Here is a 20,219-nt window from a genome sequence, read left to right on the forward strand (position 1 = left end):
AGTAGATTAGCTCTACGTCAATTTTCCAACTAAATACATGTTCACATTAATTTTTAGGTATATGAGACTCATTCATCTATTAATGTCCACAAATAAATAAGAAATAGCCATCTACCAATTTCAATGCATTTATAATCTACACATTTTTGTAAGTTTTTATATGCTAAAATCCAAACTTCAATTTAATAAGACAAAAGACTATAGTGTGGGTAACCAAAATATATCATAGTTAGGTAACCAAAATGTAAACTACAAGCCATCATTATTTTTTTTCTTTTCTTTTTTTATTTTTAAAAAGACATAATTTTCTAAAAAATAATAAAACAAAATTATTAACAAATGAGTGTAGGCAAATTATATATAGTGTTAGTTGGCTTTTTTTTCACTAGTTTTGTTATGTATAATATATATATATAACTATAACGTGCTTTGTTAAATCATCATTATGTTTTAATTGAATATTAAAAATTATTTCCATTATTACACTTTGATTATTATTGTGCATAGATATTATCATGGCTTCCTAACAAATTACTTAAATTTTCCAAACCACTTTTGGTTTATGTTTCACTCTATGTCATAACAATGCAACGGACTCTAATCTTGGCATTCTTATGCAATTTGATTAATAAATACTTTCTGTTTAGTGTTTAATTTCTAAACATTTTTAAAAAGCTAACTTTGGTATTTGCTATTGAGATTTAGCTTTTTTTTTTTTTTAATGAAATTGTGATATGAGTTACCGTAATTTAGATTTATTATATTAATTAAATTGATTGATTAATATTTATCTACGATTTCATAAGGTCTATTTTTTTTAAGCTTTATTTCACCTTGTCATTGATACTAATACCAACACAGAGTTCTATTTTCTTTTTATTCTACTCGATGTCTTATAACTTTCTTTAAGATTCCAATTTTTTTAAAAAAATAAAAATAAATGGTGTGGGAGCTAGATAGATAGAGAATGCGAGTGAGAGTTGAGTTTTGGAGAAAAAAATAGTTTTTTGATTTATTTATTCAAATATGTTGTTTATTTTGAAAAAAAATAGTATTTTTTTTTGTTATTTATCGATTTAATTAATATGATGAATTTAAAGTATAGTCATTCAAATATTAAAGTCATCACTCGAGTTAATAGAATTATAATGATAATAATTATTTAAAAATTTAGAGACTAAAATAGACGGTTTTAGAAGTTTAAAGAAGAAAATAGAATGAAATAAAAAGAAAAAAAGTGGATTAAAATATATTTAGTATTCTGAAATTGATTGAATAGGAAGAATGAGAATTTGTGTGACGTATTTGCATTTGATCGAAACTATGTTTAAAATTTGGGATGTGTTAAAAGGTTGATTGTATATAAGTAAAATGATCTACTTCGTATAGTAAAATAGCAAAAGCTTCTTCATTTAATGAAAATAAACTTTTTGTTTTATTTTTTATATATTAAAAATATATTTAAAGCAATTTTACTATTTAAAACTAATTTTGTTTTGATAAGTTTTGAGAAAAAAGAAAAATAAAATAAAATATGATTAATAAATGTTGTTAGTTATGGATGGATGTCTGCTATATTTATATTTATTACTATGTTGACAGATTATAAGATATTGTTTTATATTTATAAATAAAACTTTACTTTATACAAAGCTAATAAGAAAGTAGAAATTTATTTAAATTTTAGATGACTCATAACAATGACACACCATTTAAGGTTGTAATTTAGTTTGGAAAGGAGTTTTGAATAGATTACGATATAATTGGTGGGTTTTTCTTTTTTAAGAGTAATAAAAGATTAATGTAATTACAAAATATTTACCCAATCATCCAAATTTTGTGAATAGTTTGTGTATTTTTGTATTTTTGAGAAATCTACCTTAATCTAATTTATATAAAAAACACAATTAAGGCCTAAAAAAGCAGTTAATTTGGTAATAAAATAGGGAGTGAGAAACACATAGTGAGAGAAGCGCGTGGAGTAAGGGAGAAGAATGTCTGAATGGGCACTTCACAGCCACTCTCTCTCTTTCTCTCTCTCTTTCTCTCTCTCTTTCTCTCTTACTCAAAGCTGCAGAGAAAGACTTATGATAATTTCGTAATTTTATTTTTGTTCTCTTAAATTACTATTTCTCTTTTCAATTTTGGATTTTTTCCTTTCCATTTCTTTGATTCACCTTCTGTTATCATTGTGCCCTAGATCCATGTCTTCCTTCTTCAGGCCCCAGTTCACTCCATAGCCTTTCACACCTCCCTCTCTCTCTCTCCATTTTTTGTTCCTTTTTCCTCACCCGTTTCTCTCCTGGGAAAACGTGGAACTACTTCAACCCTCTTCTCTTTTGCTTCATTATTGCCCCTTTTTTGTAACTTCAGTTTCATGATTTTCTTTCTTCCGTTTTCTTCTCCTCACCTTTTTCCTTCTGCTTTTCTGGGATTTCATTACATTTATCCACTGGGTATGTATTTCCTCTGAATTTTGGTGTTTCAATTGTGCCAATTGCTTTGCTTTTGGACTTGTCTGCCTATTCTACCTTACTTCGGTTTCACTTGTATTTGGTTTTTAATGCCAATTGTAGTTCAAATCAGCTAAGTTGTGGGTGTTTTAGGTTTATTCTCTGGGTTTTTTTTCTTGTTATGGGAATGTTGGAGGAGGAGGATGTATTCTTACTACTGGATGAATTTGAAGGGTGAATATTGATTCTGAGGGAGAATACTGTTGGGGGTGGCTTTTTTACATCATGGGTTGCGTTTGCTGTAAGCCCTCTGCTATTGAAGATAGCAAGGAAAGTCCAAGGGATAGGGTCTCAAGTAAGACCTCTTCTGACCTGCGGGTTGCAAGATTGACTTCGTCATCGAGGGAAGAAGCTTATCGAGCTAAAGATCAGTATGATGGTAATGATGCGAGAGTGACGTTGATTGACAAGCAGGTGAATGGGTCGGGTCGACTGCCAGGCGAGAATTGTGAGAGGAAGAGGGAGAAGATGGAGCATATGACTGCTCAACATCCTTCAATGGGGAGAATTCCGAAGGCAGCAGAGGGAGACCACATTGCTGCAGGCTGGCCGCCATGGCTGGCTGCAGTTGCAGGAGAGGCAATCAGAGGATGGCTACCCCGACGAGCTGATTCTTTTGAGAAATTGGATAAAGTACGCTCTTTTGGTGAATTATTTTTTATTTTTTTGTTATAGGCCCCCTCCCAACCAACTCACTCACACACTTCTAGAGAAGAAAGTCAGAAAATAGACACTCTGCGTACACACCTCATTTTGAAAAAGTTGGGTATTTCATATTTGATTGAGATTTTTAAGCTTTGGTGAGCCTAATGTTATATTATTTAGGGTCTTTAGTCACTATGTTCTCACCACAACCTTTTAGTGAGTATACTGTGGCCTTAGAAGATTTGTCTCTAGTTTTTGTTAAAACTAAAAGTGATGTCTCTAATTGAGCAGGACATGGTTTATCTCCAGTCGTAGAATGATTTAGACGTTAGGGTGGCATTTTTGTGAAGGAATATAGTCAGTACTCCAACAGTGTTTTCTTAAAAAAAGAAAAAAGAAAAAAGAGGAGAGATTTACAAGGTGATCCAACTTGCCTTTTATTGGAGGCTGGAGATGCCCCTCACATTCTCGTAGTTTAACTTTTCCCTTTTATTCATTCCTTATATTATTACTGGTGAAGATTATCTCAGAATCGAGAGTGATATTACTTGGACAATAGTAATAATAATAATGCTTTGTTATAAATTATTGATGTTCAAATGGGTATCCATGCAGATTGGCCAAGGGACTTATAGTAATGTATATAGGGCTCGGGATCTTGACCAAAAGAAAATTGTTGCTTTGAAGAAAGTAAGGTTTGACAACCTGGAACCTGAGAGCGTTCGCTTTATGGCTAGGGAAATTCACATATTGCGTAGACTTGATCATCCAAATGTAATAAAGCTGGAGGGTCTAGTTACATCTCGGATGTCTTGCAGCCTCTATCTTGTTTTTGAGTACATGGAACATGACCTGGCAGGACTTGCATCACACCCTGGTGTGAAGTTTACAGAGGCGCAGGTAACTGCAGCCTTTTATTCCTATATCATTTACCAATATCAAGGTCTTTGAGCCTAGAAGATTAATCATTTTAAGACACTACATTTGCATACTCTTATTTCATTATTTCATTTAATAATTCTGAATCAGAAGTTCAATTCATCTTGGGGCAGGTTAAATGTTACATGCAGCAACTTTTACGTGGACTTGATCATTGTCACAGTCATGGAGTTCTACATCGTGATATAAAGGGTTCCAACCTTTTAATTGACAATCATGGCATCTTGAAAATTGCAGACTTTGGTCTAGCAAGTTTTTTTGATATCCATCAAAATCAGCCTCTGACTAGTCGGGTTGTAACACTTTGGTATCGACCACCTGAGCTTTTACTTGGTGCCACTTATTACGGTACAGCTGTAGATTTGTGGAGTACTGGCTGCATACTTGCTGAATTGTATGCTGGGAAGCCCATTATGCCAGGAAGAACGGAGGTATATTATTTTTAATTTTTGCCGGATTCTATGACTGGTTGATACTTTTAATTCAATATTCATGTCTGGTCCTGGCTTTCTGATAGAATGTAGTTAAGTCTATAGAAGTATCTAACAATTCTATGCAAATTGCAAACAATCTATAAGCTCTTTTGTTTTGTATCTTCCTGTCAAACCCCATTCAAACAAGATTGGAACGTTGTTATTTGTGACAAATTGTTTGTCATCAACTCATTATTAAGGTTCAATGCAGAAGTTTTTATTCTTAGCTTCAGCTTCTGGTTGGATATATGAGCATCTTTTCTAACTACCTCTTGTTTGTTGTTACCATGATGGTATTTAAATATTGTTAATTCTCAAGCATCTGTGTTTTTTATTGTCATAAAATGTACGAATTAGAAGCTGTGCTATTCTTTAACTGTCTATGTCTCATGTTTGCTAGTGTGGTTTTGCTTTATTATGGTTGTTGAGATTGAGTATCAAAACTTGATTTATATCGTGTAGGTGGAACAGTTACATAAAATATTTAAACTCTGTGGCTCTCCTTCAGAGGATTATTGGAGGAAATCAAGGTTGCCTCATGCAACAATATTTAAGCCCCAACAACCCTATAGACGTTGTGTTGCAGACACATTTAAGGATTTTCCTGCACCTGCTTTAGCTCTCATTGAGACCTTGCTCTCTATAGATCCTGCAGATCGTGGCTCTGCTGCTCTCGCCCTTAAAAGTGAAGTATGTTCTTGTAGGACTGTTATAATAATAGATTATCTAGTATTAATCATGTTCGTTACTTATCTCTGTGTATGCTCCCCCCCATATTTATCCGTGTCCAGGCATTTTTAAAGTCATTGTAGACTATAGATTATATTTATTAAATCGAGTTGAATAGATATTTTTTGAGGGTGGCCTAGTGGTATGGACTTGGAATCTTTGGAGTTACGATGGTCCATTGGTTCAAGCCCTTGGTCAAAATTTAATGACAAGCCTTGTTGCCTTCTGGAGCTCACCTTAAGTTGGCAACACATCTCTGCAGAATACTTAGGGAAGCCATGATCACGATCTAATTGCTAGGAGTGGAGCTCCTATCACTTGGTTAAAGTATTTAAAAACGAAAGAAATAGAAGTTGTGGAGATCAGTTTCACCAGAAGAATTCTTTAGTTGACATCTCCTATGGTTTTATTTCTAGCATAGAAACTCCATTTTTGGGGATGTAATAGCCTATCATTTTTCTTCCTCTATGAGTAATTCATTTTTTGTGAAGCTTTAATTCTACATCAGTATTTTTGGAATGTCTTTTCTGTTATTTTGATTTAGTATCGACAATTTGTTTATGTTATGACTAATTTGGATTGTTCATTTCAGTTTTTTTCAGCAAAGCCACTACCTTGTGATCCTTCAAGCTTGCCAAAGTATCCTCCAAGCAAAGAATTTGATGCCAAAATAAGGGATGAGGAAGCTAGAAGGTATTTGATACCCTGCAACAATATATCAAAATCTAGCATTTATTTTTCTCTTGGATGAGGAAGAAAGTTACTTGCCTCACTAAAATCTGACAAAAATTAAATTTATGCTTGATATTGTTGATGCATATTTTGAGAAATATAAAGCTTAGTGGCTACTTTCAACATCACCTACGATACCCGTAGTTTTATGTTATTTATTTTTATTTTTTTGAGAAACGGGAATCGAGCTTTGCTTCCCATAAGCAAATAAAATGATTCAGGGTCATTATTTAGAGTGAAATTTCGAGTTATTCTTTGAAAAATACATTTCTCTTTTATATCTGTGAGTGTCCGGGTCAGCTTACGCACAACAACACACCTGACCGTACAACATTTGGGTGTCAAGGAAACTTTAGGAAATTAATTCCTAGGTAGATGGCCACCATGGATTGAACTCATGACCTCTTAGTTAGATAGTGAGACTATGTTTCTCTTTACCATTAGGTCAACCCATGATGGTTTTCTTTGAAAAATACATTTGGTTCTCAAAAATTACCTTTTGGCACTTAGTCCAATCATACCCTTAGATGTTACTGTTTAACATCACATGAGGACACTGGTTGGCTGGAAGATATTAGATACTGATACTGAAAGGGATGCAAAACCGGTGGTTTGGTTTTATAAATGGTCAATTCATTATTTGGAATTTTTTTATTTTGATTGGTTTGGGATATACCTGAACCAACCCACGTCCACCCTACTTTTCTCTTTTGGCTGAGGAATATCAAGTTCCTTCGTAAAACCTCAGTGGTTAATAGTTTGGGCTTTTATTTACCATGTTTTGGGTTCTGTATACTTGGAATAAGTTAAAATCAAAGGATTACTTTTCATTAACACCAACCTGTAGGCTGGAGTACTATCAATCTACTTTGGCTGGTAGATAGATCGTAATTTGTGATATTTGTACCCAGTCATCCCTGAACTGCCTTTTTCCTAACTGTTGTGCTTATCTGGACTCATACAATGAGATCAACTACATTGTTTATGAATGACTTCCCACGATTAATTTTTGTAGACAAGGAGCAGTAGGAAGCAAGGGACACCGGCTTGACCTGCAAAGAAAAGATCGAGATTCCAGAGCTGTCCCTGCACCTGATGCCAATGCTGAATTAGCCTCATCAATGCAGGTAACTTTCTGTTAAAATTTTAATCAGAACCATGTCAAAGAGGGGTTGCAATTTGCTAGTCCTTCCTATGTGGCACTATGCATATTTTCATTACGTATTCATCTTTCCATCAAACTATTCTTTTCTCCAATTCCCAATCATTAATTCTGATTTCTTCCTCTAGTTAGAAAAGTGCATAATTCAAATTCTGTCTAACCACTCTATTTTTTCTCGAGATGACTTGCTAATGCGGTTGGTCGTTTCAGAAAAGACAAGGCCTGTCCAGTTCAAAGAGCCGGAGTGAGAAGTTTAACCCACATCCAGAAGAGGCTTCTGGCTTTCCAATTGATCCACCTAGACCTTCACAAGGAGCAGAAAGAATGGATTCTCAGGTGCGTCATCCTAAGAAAGCCTCACATTCAGGGCCACTTGCTCAGCGTGCTGCTTGGGCGAAGGCTAGTAGGAACCCAGATGACCCTCCCAAAATTTCAACTGGGACCGAAACTTTCGCAACTTCAGGACTAGTAGCAGCTAGAAGAAGTATGCTGGCTGAAGATTGTAGGGAAAAATCTGATTCTTCACAAGGAGAGGTTCAAAAGCTAATTGGTAGGTTTCCCGGTTCCTTCAAAGAAACCTCAGAGTCGTCAATGCTACCGGACCAGAAGTTCTCAAATCACAGTATTGCAGGCTCACATGACAAAGAGAGGAGCAGCACTAAAGACCCTATAGTTGTAAGTATGCGAATACCATTTGACCGTGTTTTAAGTTCATTTTTCTTGCATTGCCATTGTATCAGCCAGTAAAGCTGATCCATTTGCTCTTACCATCGTTTGAGTGTCTGTTTGTGTTTATACTACTAATACAACAGGTGGGCTATGGCTCGAAGGGTCATAAGATTCATTATTCTGGTCCATTACTGGTTCCTTCCGGTAACATGGACCAAATGTTGAAGGACCACGACCGCCATATCCAAGAAGCAGTAAGACGAGCTCGGCTTGACAAGGCCAAGGTACGGAAGATTCAAGCTGATGGGAAACAGATATCGACAAATTCATTATTCGTCTCAGGTCGTTAAGCAGGGAGTTGGGTAGATACAGAAAATCCGCAAATGTTAAGTTCATTGTTAGGTGAGCAGATATTACTCCAGAAATGTGATAGAATGATTGGCTGGTGGTTCTGTTGTACAGGGAAGTCATCCAATGAATATCGGGTTGCGGCTATATTTAGCTCTAGTTTATTTATTTTTTACGACGAAAAAAGGGGGTAAATGTTCCTCTCCTCTCGCACGCGTGCGTAAGGTAACACGTGTAACTTGGTTGCAAATTATGTAGGCTCTAAATATTTTGGCCATTCTTGTAGAGAATTTGTATTTCAATATTGGCCTTAGGGTGTATAGTTCAAGTGGATATGACATTGTTTTGCTTCATTGTTAAGAGAATTTGTTTGACCAAAGATATTTGACTACTACATTTTCTTATTATTGGGCAGGCAGGCCCTATTACCATTTCAAACCTCCCTTCTGTCCATCTACTTGTTGCTTGGTTTAATTAAATGTTCAAAGAAGACTTTTCTTCTTCTTAATTTTAATTTCATTTGGGTCATGCATAGAGGCGTACAGATTACGGTCGCCATTTGTGCAAGATTGATGAATTACAATCAATTGTTTCAATCTCAATTCACCGAAGAAAAAAGGGGAAATTGTGGTTGGTCTTCTGAAGTTGGCTAAAATGCTTATGAGTTAAAATATTGATGTCAATTAATTTAGGGGTGGCAGTTAGGGCATTCAATCTTGTGTTTTTTCTTCTGCTTTGAGGCTTCTGTCGAGAAAATTTGAGCAAGCACATCTCTACAAGACTTTTTAATCTTGAGTTGGGTGTGTTTTTGTTTTTGTTGTTCTCTAAATTCCTTTGGTTGAGTTCGTGTGTATCTCTTTGCTAGTATCTCTGAATATTGTTGAATTAACACTTTATTAATGTATTAATTCAAATTCTTTTCTAACCTTTTCATGGACAGAAAACCATCCAATGAAAATAGTTGGTCAAATCAAATCTTTCATATTTTAACTAATAGAAAGAGAAACCCCTAAACCCTAAACTAGTAAGAGGTTATTTTAATGAATTGGTGGATGAAAATATAGTTGAATTATCTATATCACTCGAACAATCCTCCTAACTTCTTTTTCTTTAAAAAAGTATATATTTTGCCCTTTTAAGGTATCATTTTTTTATGCTCATTGGACTATAATTGGATTTAGTGGTAGATGTCATAAAAGTTCATTATGTGGTAATTCCTCGTCAACTTTGGAATCATTTGCTCAATTTCAAAACAAATTTAGAATGATAAATAAAAGGGGAAAAAAAAAAAGAGTCAAAGTAAAGCCCACCTTTGTCCCTTGTAGTTATGATGTTCACCAGTAATTTTTATGAGAAATTGTAGTGAGTGGACTAAGATATATTCCAAATTTGAAGTCAACACTATCATAATAATAACCATAATCTGGCTTATCTCCATTTTTATCCTTTTACATTGGTCAGAACTCAGAGATGTTTTAGGCCAATTTCAATTCTACAAAATGACATCCACAAACTCTTCATCAATTATTTATAAGCATGCCTTTTTTTCTTCTTTCTTTGTTAGTTGAATATGTCAAATTTGATTTAGTGTTTCATCCATAAATTTTCCTAACAAAACAAACTTCCTGTTTGTATTATTTATGTATTTTAAGGAAAAAGAAACCTCACAATTTATTGATAGAAAAATAAAATTTCAAGCCGAAAATTTATTTATTATATACACAACCAGTTCAAATACTATGTATTTTGAAAAAATCAAGATAATTACTTACAAGTAAAGCAATTCATGTTCATACCTCTATAAGATAATGAATGTTTTAATATTGCAACTAATCTTTTTGCCCACATGCAACCGTTTATCAATTTGAATATAGCTTAGCGGATGGCCGGGTGATGGCTATGACTTGTAATCGTTGAACTAAAAAAATTGTGACAAACTTGAGACAAAAGGTGAAAAATAAGCAAATGACCATATAAAATGTTTGAGGTTTTATTTATTCAATTCTTTTGAACTGCTACAGGACTTGGACTTCATGGAGGAATGCATATCTAAATAAGCTCCAAATGAGAAATGAAAGAAAAACAAAGGCATATACTATAAAAGTGATATTATTAAAGGGAAAGAAAAAAAAAGATGCAGCAGCATGTATAGAAATATTGTGGGATAAAGGTTTTACATAAATAATAGATCTCAACTATAACTTGTGGTTTCATCATAGCTCCAATGATCCCAACCTGTGTAAAGATGCATTTAAGCTAATATTGGAACCAACCTTCTTTAGTTTATCATGCTGTTGTAGCAATGGTCTGTATAATGTTGCTGTGCATTTCAGCAAAGCACTGTTGTATGAGTTGTTGATGGGATGAACCCGGGATTTAGCTTTTTCCTCCTATGCTTTCACCTTCTCGAATTGTTCGTTTGAGTTCTACTGCAACAAACTTGTACAAAATTCATTTACACTGGTTTTCCCCGGATCTAGCTGCCAAAATTAGTCTAGTTATAAGACGGTGAAGCCGTTGAGCTCCTTCGCCTGGTTTGATTTTCATCGGGTTACCGACTGTGGAACACTTGGGGTGGCCTGCACACCAACCACCAGGAGTGAAGTCTCCTTTTTTCCGATGAAGCAAATCCCTGTCGATCAGATCAAGCACGGAGTCATCTTGTTTGAACTTACGAGCAAAGGCAGCATTGCTCGCAATCATTCTCTCTGTGTCGTTAAGAGAAAGCGTATGTGGATGTTGTTTGGGGGGATAGTCCCAAGAGATGTAGTGTAAGTCGTGGTTCACAGCTGTAGTAGCAAACTCGGGCACATTGCATATAACAGTGTGAAAATAACCTTCGGGAGAGGAGACGAAATTACTGTAGTACATGAGAAGGGTCCTAGGAAGATTATCCCAACCCCAAATGAAATATTCCACAAACTCACGAGACAGAACCATCCATGCTGAACCTGCAGAAGATAGTAGTGTTATTTGATTGCTTAAAAGATCCGACAATGCGGTGGCTTGTAAAACTGGTCCACGTTTGGGGAATGTTAAAATTTCTGTACTCGATGAGAAATATCTGCATAATGAAGAGTCAAAATACAAAATCGTACAAAGCTTTGAACTTCGAAAGCGACCCCACAAAACCAAATCTGCTTAACTACTCGATGAGAAAAGAAAGAGACCTTGTTCTACTACGGAAAAAAACTGGTTCAAACTCCACTGCAAATCAGTGATTCCAATGCATTTTCAAACATCATAATATTTGGTAGTTATTAACACAAAGAAAACTTAAATCTTCAATCCCTTGGAAGATGATTATTTCAGGCAGATATATGATGAAAAACAAAGATAACTGCAAGTAAAATGAATAGAGATTTATAAAGGAACACGAACCAGTAAACAATTTAAATGCTGTTGGCAAAGCTCGAGATGGATTGACGTTGAAAATATCTGATTTGGTCAACAAATAGAGACCAGGATCTACAATCAATGGCATTGCTCGCTTATCCCTGTAAATACAATCGAGTAAATATAAGTAATAGTACAATATCGACAAGTATGAGAAGAGATGAGAGAGTGGTCTACTAACTCTTTCCACCCCAACTGGCTTGTGTGCTCAATAAAATTGAGGTTTCGATCTAAATTTGTGAACGTATAAAGAAGGTCTGCAACGTAAGACCAATAAAAGTTGTAATAAATGAAATAAACTTAATACAAATTAATAAGTTAAAATGACATGTACAAACCATCTTGAGTCACAAGAGGATAATCAGAAGCACTGAGGTTGATAAACCAATCCCAGTCCTTACTCCTCTTAAGAAGAATGGCACAGGCATGAAGAGTATTAGCAACCATGGTAGGTCCCCTGTAGGTAACCATATTGGCCTTGCTGATCATGAAAACATTCTTAACTTCAGCAAAAAGTGACTCGTTTCCCACTCGCGATGCCAATTCCAATCGCTCCTCTGCTGGTGACTCGAGGTCCAAGTGGACAACATAATGATTCAAAGGGTGATACAACGCTTTAAGGATTCTCCATAGCTTTTCCAAATCACCTTTCGACCCAGAAATCAAATAAGCAAAGCGAGGGATTGTTGGTCCCGCAGGAGTTGAAGGTTGTGCAATCTTCGATTCAGCAAAAACAGCACTTGTGTTGTCCATAGTCATTCGACCGGGAAAGATTGCAAAAAGCGAGTTGATCGTGTAAAGTGAAGAGACGAGACCCATGTTGAAGAAGGTGACAAGAAGAAATACGCATATGAGAGAGCTTATCACAAGAGGAAACAGCCATTTCCTCTCCAAGTTCAAGGACCCCATCACAAGATCTTATCATGGGTTGATTTCAGCTCCAGTTTCTATTAATCATTCTAGACGGCAGGGTCTTGGCGATTTCCTAATGTTTTGATAAGATCAAGGCACCAAATAACAACCCCAAGCTGTTCAAATTCGGACCAAGACCCTTAAGAAATAAAACAAATGCACCAAATCAATAATATATATATACTTCACACAAGGTTGATGAATAAAACAAATATAACAAACCCCCAAGTCCGCAAATTTTTTTATTAATTTTTAGTGAACAACGACCTCAAGCTTTGCGTGAACTACTAGCTCATGTATTTTAAATGGAAAAAAGAACAAAACCCAGAATTGTAAACCAAAATTTAGATAAGAATCAGAAATTTACTGCATATGCCAAAATCAAATAGATAATAACAGCTTAAAGAAACACAAAATAATTGGAAATAAAATTAATTGCATCCACATTTCAATGATGGAAAGCTAAATGTACAGATCAGTAGACAAATCAGATGGTGATATTAAGACAAAATGGAAATCAAGCAGAAACCCTAGTCTCCACGTTCCAAATCAGGGAAATAAGTTGATGAAAAGATTGAAAATAACTTGTTCATTAATGAGGAAGCCATAGAACACTAAAAAACAACCAAATGCCATAAGAATCGTCCAAAATAAGAGCAATCCAAATGAGTAGATCCTCAAATCATTCAACAGAAACCAAACATCACAAAGATTGAAAGAAACCCATTAAAAAAACAAACGAATATGATGAGATGGTGAAGAAACAAACAAAATCCTCAATACCCACCAAGGGAAAATCTCAGGGGAAGACGGAATAGCAATACCCAGAAGAGAAAAAACAGTAAAAAGGAGGGAAAAACGACCACAGAAACAGAAGAAATGAAATGGGGTCAGGAGAATACGTACAACACAAGGAAGAGAAAGAGCGAGAAGCGCAAGAAGAATGAGAGAGATAGAAAGAGAGAGAAGGAAAGGGATGTACGAAAGAGAAACCTGCCGTTCTTGAGCAATGGCGTTGGTGCAAGGTGAAAATAAAGTGGGGGAATTATAAATAACAAAGGAAGGAGTTAAGGAATGGGGGATTTAGAGAGAATGAGATTGTTGGGAATGGGGGAAGAGCCTTTTTTTTGGGCAAAAGGGGGAAGGAGAAGGACAAGTGTTTATATCACAGAAGCGAGAGAGAGAGAGAGAGAGAAGAGAAAACGAAAAAAAATAAAAGAAAAAGGGTCTTTGGTTTCTTTGGGGTTTGGATTTCTTTCAGCTAAGTTTGGGAATTTGCATTGTTTTTGCCTAATTCTCCATTTCTTTTTTCTCCCATTCATGTGAATTCAACTTATCTTATAAGCTTTTCTTCATTTCATTTTTTTCAACAAACGTGGAATTTTGTTCTCTCTCTAAAACCTTTTCTTTTTCTTCAAAAACATTTTCTTTACCCTTCTTTCTCCAACCTATTAACAAAATATAAAGTGTGTACTTACTATTTCAGTATTCTCCTCAAAATTTATTTCAAATCACTTAATAATATATCAAATTTTCAAATTCAATTATCGAGAATAGAACTTTATTTACGAGTGTCCATCGAGGTTACCTGTCGAAATATATCATCATCCATAGATTCTAAAATTTTTATATTTTTATACATATTTTTAACGCGTTTTGTGATATTTGAAAACAATTTTGTATTAATTTTGGTTCTTATACTTTAAAGTATTTATTAATAAAAATATTTATTTTTTATTTTTATTTCTAACGAACCAATAATATGATTAATATTCAAGAGATGATAAAATGAACCTGCATTTAAAATGTAGTTAAAAATCTGAAAATTTGAATTTATATAGACCAAAACGAACCTAATACGAAAGTGTGAGAACAAAATTAGTTCGATCAATACATTTTATATATTTAGCTTCTTGTACTTTCAAAAGGTTACTTTTGATCATTATACCTCAAATTTCGACTTATTTTACTTACAACATACCAATTTTTCATATATTTTTGTCTTCCTCATTCTTTTTATTACTATTATTATTTCTAAGAATAACATTGATTAATTTTTTTAAAGTATAAGAACCAAAATAAACGAAAGTAAAAAATACAATAACTTACGTCAGTATAATTTTTTATCCCAACGTTTAGGTAGATTTTCATAGTTTTATTTTATTCTTTCAAGTTTTAAAATTATTGTGTTAAGAAAAAGTTTTGAATTTGACGTTGAATGGGTGAAGTTTAAGTTGGAGAGTAACAATAGCATTATTCGATTTGTTAGGCTGTCTATTGGCATATGTTTTTAATTAATAGTTCATGATACAAAGATGATGATAAAGCTATTATATTGTTCGTGAAAAGAAGTTAAAAAAATTTTGAAAATTTTTGAAAAAAAAATATAGAAAGTAAAGATTTATGTACAAAGATGTGAATATTTAACAAAAAAAAAAATAGATTTTTTTAAATAGTAAAATATGGAAACTATTTTACACATTATGTCAAAATCCATCCAAATCTTTCAAATCAATTTGGTATCCAAATCTTCTTAGTCAATTTAAATAGCAAAATATGGAAACTATTTGATAAATAGTTTTGCTATTCATATCAATTTGAGAGGATAAACCTACTTTGCTTTTAGAAAATAAAAAACAAAATCAGAAAAATTTAAACCAACGTTTTCTTTGTAGTAATAACCGAATCTATTGAAAATGAGTTAAAATAGGATAGTTTAAATTTCTTGGGATAATTATAAACAGGTGAAATGATGACCATATTACATTTAGATTTTTTTTAAAAAAAAAAAGTTGTAATATTAAATATGCATAAATGATTGCACAATTATTTTGATAATTATGAGTGGACAAGAATTTTAAAAATGGTTTGTAGAACCAAAAAAGTTAAATAACATTTTACGAAGTCATGGTGACCACAATCAACTATTTAATTTTACCTTAGAATAAACCCTTTAGAATAGAACAAATGTTATTAGCTATAATAACATAAAGAGGTATTTGAATTAGATTAGGATTGTTGAGAGCTATTTGAGATCTTATTTGGGTTTGATGGTTAACCACCATTAATAGAATGTTGGCACTAATGGTAGTGTGATATGACATTTCTTTAAAAAAAAAATGTAGATTGACTTGACATGAGATAGAAAAAAGTGAATAGTTTGATCAACTAAAATAAAATAAAGTATTTTAAAAAGTTGGAAATAATGTGGTGCTTTTCAAAAGAGTCAAATGAGGTTAGGGAGATAAAAAAAATAGAAAGTGTTTGAGACGTTGAATTGGTTATTATAGTTTGTGGTTGGCGAAGGTATAATTTGGATAGAAAGACTCTCATGATCTTTACACGTGCGTTTAACTATGAATTTGTAATTTGAAGAATAAGAAAATACCGGTGTGGTGTCAAACCTCTGATGTTTATGTCACATTTAGCAAAGAGTCGGAGCAAGCTAGAAGTAGGAAAGAAGAACTTACCTTTTAGGGAATATCATACTCTATTTATAGGGGAATTTTGTCGAGGGTCTTCCTCGTCCATTTAGATTAGGATTCTATCTACTTTGTCCTTTTGGAAACAAAGACACTTAAGGGTTGGATTGGACAACTAGGAAGGTTCCAAATAAGGGGTCTATTGGTAGATATGACTCATGTGGAGGGGTTCATCACCCTCAACCTCTGCCTTCAAGGTGAGGCGGGTCTCTTGCCTAATCGTTCTTTCCACACTTCAAACGAATTTATATGCGTCAGTTTTCTATCAATCTTATGTATGTTTGGGATAAGGTAACTCTCTTAGTTATTTTAAGTTTATTTATCGATCTAAAATGTCTTACAATAATGATTATTAAATTTGTAGGTTATTTTAGTTTGTGGGTTATTGAAATATGTAATGTTATAATAGTTTGTGTTTAAGGTACAGTCTAGTCTAGGGTTATAATAATTTATATTTGGAGTGTAACTGTTTTAGCATGAGTAAGAAATAGTCAACATTGTAACAAAGAGAGATTTAAAATACAAATATTCTAGATAATTGTAGGTTATAATCGTTGAAAATATTAACTATTGTAATTGGACTCTAAAACATGGAGTGAACTATAATAACTCACTCTACCATAGCTCACTTTACCAACTTGTGCATGAAAAATTCTACCATAATTTTATGAAACAAAAATTATGTTTAATTGTATTTGATTTATAGGTTAAATTACAAAAAATGCCCATGAGCTTTGTCATTTTGTGTAAAAAATACTTCTAAACTTTCAAAAATTTCAAAAAAGCTCTTAAACTTTCAAAAAAGAGTTCAAAAATCTTACTGTTACTTTTGGACAGAAATCGTTAAAGTTTTCCTTCAAAAATATCCATTAACTATTAAAAAGTTTTTCATAAATATCCTTGAGCTTTAAAAAAATACTTTCATTGGTCCAAATTTTACACTAATTTCTCACCAATCAAAATTTTAAGTTAAAATCATTGTTTTAAATGTATTTGACTAGTAACACATAATATAAATCTTGAACACAACTAATCTTAGTTATTGTTGTAATTAACAAACCATTAATTGCTAAATAAAAATTTTGTTTTTAATTATTAGCATATAGTGATATTTTATTAAATCTACAAGTGGAAGATTTTTTTTTATTAGACTAATTATTGTTTTAGTATGTTTTAAAGAGATTTTTCTTTTGAAATTTTGTAAGATTTTGCTGACTTTTATAGTTTAAAATAAGAGTGTTAAAAAAAACCGATAACCCGACCAACCTGTCTTATCCAACCCAAAATGTAAGGGTTGAGTTGGGTTAAAAAAAATGAAAAAATAAAATTTTGGGTCGGGTAGCTGGGTTGGACTGATAAGGTCGAATCGACCAACCCGACCCAGTCGTCGTGTCGTTCAGCTCCACTTCTCACGCACCTCTCCTTCAACCTCTTCGCTTCGCATGCAACCGTCTCCTTCAACAAGCTCTTCGACATTCACCTCCTCTCCATCATTCGCCTCTCCTTCAGCCAGCCTCTCCGCTGTTTTCCTCCTTCTCAGTCTCTGCCTCCGTCTTGCAATTTCTCCATCGTTCGCTCCACCCTGAACTTATCTAAGGTTTGAATATTCTTCTTTGGTTTTCATTGAAGTCAACTCATGATTTTTTTTTGTTTTAGTTTTGACGAGGTATTAATTACACCACAAGATGAAACTAGGGTTTGTTAGGAAGAAATTGAAATTTATTTAAGCTTCAAATAGACAATAATGGATGATTAAAATATATATATATATATGAAAATGGTGCTTGTTTGTTATCAATTGAAAAAGAATATTATTTATAAAGTATTTGATGTGAAAACTCCAATCTGTTCATGTTGGCTCTTATAGATGTCTTTCTCATCAAGGGCTGCCATTGCAAGACTACGAAGGGAGGAGTCAAAGATTTGACAAAAAGAAAAGAAACAATTAGCAACCTTTCAAAATAGAAAATGTGAAGAAAAACCATTATTTGTTGTAATAATTGGATAAATAAGAGTTTTTTTTTTTTTTTTTTTTTAAATTGAAGGGTATTTATGAAATTTTTCAATAGTTTATGGATATTTTTATTATATCCCAAACTTAACTTTAATGATACTTTTGAACCATTTTCGAAAGTTTAAAAACACTTTTTAAATTATAATTTTTTACTCGATCAACCATGTTAGAGGTATTTTTTAATATTAGTTATTATATGGATGAAAATTAATAAATTAAGAATCAACCATAACTTTCATTATATTTTTTAAATTGGGTAATTTCTAAGTAAAAATAACCGATTAATATATTTGATCAACATCATATTAAATATAATCTAATACTTAATCAGAATTAGTTACGTCCAACATACGTAGTTTTATTTTTAATTAACTCATATAATAAAAATACTATTTTTTTTCATATAAATATGATTTGTTAATAATGCATGAAGTAATGGAAATTAATCATAATAAATAGTTAAATAATAATTATATACTCATAACGAAGGATCAAATTAAAATTTATGTCAATAAATAATTGCTTTGATTATATAAAATATAATAAGTAATCAACTATTAGTATTGAAAATGAATTATTTATATTCATATGGTTAAAATAACTATTTTTATTATTATTAGTATTGAAAAAAATTATTAATATACTTATTATTAATTTATTAAAATAACTATTTATATTCATATCGTTAATTTAGAATTAATTAATTGTATTTCTTATAAACAAGTAATATAATGGCCTAGACGCTCATGTCATGTATGGTCAAATGAGGACACCTCCTTCATCCATGTGTCAAGTAACCATACATCATTTTAGTTAATGGAACATTTTAAAAAATAACAAAATATTAAAACTATTTACAAAATATAGTAAAATTTATCTAACTCTAAATATATTTTTTTTTTTTGCTATAGTTTCATTTTTTCTTTTCAAATCCTAACAATTTCTCTTAATTTGAATGGATATTATAATAAATAATTGTTTATTGGAATTACCTTATACTGCTTCATTATCATATTTTACAAAACTTTTTGTTTTCTTTTTCAGAATATAATATATTGCTTATTAAAATATATTTTTTTATTATTGAAATAAAACTAAAATTATTAACATTAAACTTCCATGATTATAAAATAATTAAGGATTAAATTTTAATTAATATGATGTTCATTAAAATTAATCTATTAAATTAATAGATTAATTTAAATTATCAATATAATGAATTATTCAATTTACTGGAGAAAAAATGTACTCTCCTTTTTCAATATATCATAAATATTTTACAAAATTATTATATGCAATATATCATAAATATTTTACAAAATTATTATATGCAATATATCATCTACTAAAGAGGAAAAGCACAAAAGTGCAAATTCAAAAACCAAATGATAATTTTATAGCCTTAATTTTAAAAATAAAATCAAAATAAAGAATAGAATGATTAACTAACTATTGAATGATCAAAAATAGTAAATTTGACAAAATATTTATAACATATACAAAATTTTAGATTCTATCAATAATAAATATTGATAGACATTGATAAAGTCTATCAGTTTTTATTATTGATAAAGTCAAATAAATATTTTAATTATTTTACTATTTTAAAAAAGAAATACTCATCATATGATAATTTTTTAATAAAAAAACAATTCATTTTTTACGTATTGCAAATAGGACAAGTAATTAGAATTGTGGGAGGATTATCAACTTTTTAATTTACTATTTTTACAAAAAAAAAAGATTTACTATTTTTTTTTAAACACTCCTTCTGAAAATGCCCCACGCAAGTTTGGGTTTGAAATATTTTTATTTATGAAATTGGAGGAAAATTTTAAATATTAACTGAAAGAAAGACAAAAAGTATTAAAATGTTGAAATAGAATCATAATTTTCTTGTAGAGAAACCATATTTCATGTAGATGAATAATGAACATGTTTGCGTTCAAGTTTTAAAAATCTTTCTGTTCTTGAAAATTCAAAATACACACATGTTTTATTCTTGAGATTTTAAAAAACAGGTCTCTTCGTAATCTTTTTATTATTTAAAATAATTTACATGACACTTAAAAAAAGATAATAAGTCATTTATACACTAATTAAAAATTGGATAGAATTATTCAAATAAAATAAAAACAATACTACTAGGTTGTAAGAACCAAATGGATATATTTTTAATTGATGAGGAAAAAAAAAGAGAAGAAG

General features: G+C 31.9%; 2 protein-coding genes across 3 annotated transcripts; one reads left to right on the forward strand and one right to left on the reverse strand.

The window, feature by feature from the left end:
* The first annotated feature begins 2,100 nt into the window (after nucleotides 1-2,100).
* LOC101222182 (probable serine/threonine-protein kinase At1g54610) lies at nucleotides 2,101-8,651 on the forward strand. Its single transcript, XM_004146200.3, has 8 exons — nucleotides 2,101-3,146; nucleotides 3,774-4,058; nucleotides 4,211-4,528; nucleotides 5,033-5,260; nucleotides 5,892-5,992; nucleotides 7,047-7,158; nucleotides 7,404-7,868; nucleotides 8,006-8,651. Exons 1-8 carry the CDS (start codon nucleotides 2,739-2,741, stop codon nucleotides 8,210-8,212), a joined length of 2,124 nt encoding a protein of 707 aa, XP_004146248.1. The 5' UTR covers nucleotides 2,101-2,738; the 3' UTR covers nucleotides 8,213-8,651.
* Nucleotides 8,652-10,176: 1,525 nt separating this feature from the next.
* On the reverse strand, nucleotides 10,177-13,801 carry LOC101222419 (beta-glucuronosyltransferase GlcAT14B). 2 transcript variants are annotated; one of them, XM_004146201.3, is made up of 5 exons: nucleotides 13,512-13,801; nucleotides 11,945-12,657; nucleotides 11,788-11,863; nucleotides 11,592-11,707; nucleotides 10,177-11,161 (listed from the first exon to the last, which is right to left on the reverse strand). In XM_004146201.3, exons 2-5 carry the CDS (start codon nucleotides 12,513-12,515, stop codon nucleotides 10,662-10,664), a joined length of 1,263 nt encoding a protein of 420 aa, XP_004146249.1. In that variant the 5' UTR covers nucleotides 12,516-12,657; nucleotides 13,512-13,801; the 3' UTR covers nucleotides 10,177-10,661. The 2 variants fall into 2 exon arrangements, with proteins under 2 accessions (XP_004146249.1, XP_011651292.1); XM_011652990.2 differs by lacking the exon at nucleotides 13,512-13,801 and adding an exon at nucleotides 13,306-13,504 and having other exon boundaries at nucleotides 10,662-11,161.
* Between the last annotated feature and the right edge of the window lie 6,418 nt (nucleotides 13,802-20,219).

This window comes from Cucumis sativus, chromosome 3 (genome assembly GCF_000004075.3).
Source record: "Cucumis sativus cultivar 9930 chromosome 3, Cucumber_9930_V3, whole genome shotgun sequence".
Classification (NCBI taxonomy): domain Eukaryota; kingdom Viridiplantae; phylum Streptophyta; class Magnoliopsida; order Cucurbitales; family Cucurbitaceae; genus Cucumis; species Cucumis sativus.

Bases quoted from the DNA above. Each gene is read 5' to 3' on its own strand.
- LOC101222182 (XM_004146200.3), top strand. From the start codon at position 2,739: ATGGGTTGCGTTTGCTGTAAGCCCTCTGCTATTGAAGATAGCAAGGAA. The intron at 3,147-3,773 runs GTACGCTCTTTT...GTATCCATGCAG, and splicing joins CTTTTGAGAAATTGGATAAA to ATTGGCCAAGGGACTTATAG. The intron at 7,159-7,403 runs GTAACTTTCTGT...TGGTCGTTTCAG, and splicing joins AATTAGCCTCATCAATGCAG to AAAAGACAAGGCCTGTCCAG.
- LOC101222419 (XM_004146201.3), bottom strand. From the start codon at position 12,515: ATGGGGTCCTTGAACTTGGAGAGGAAATGGCTGTTTCCTCTTGTGATA. The intron at 11,864-11,944 runs GTTTGTACATGT...CTTACGTTGCAG, and splicing joins TCCTCTTGTGACTCAAGATG to ACCTTCTTTATACGTTCACA. The intron at 11,708-11,787 runs GTTAGTAGACCA...TTGTATTTACAG, and splicing joins AGCCAGTTGGGGTGGAAAGA to GGATAAGCGAGCAATGCCAT.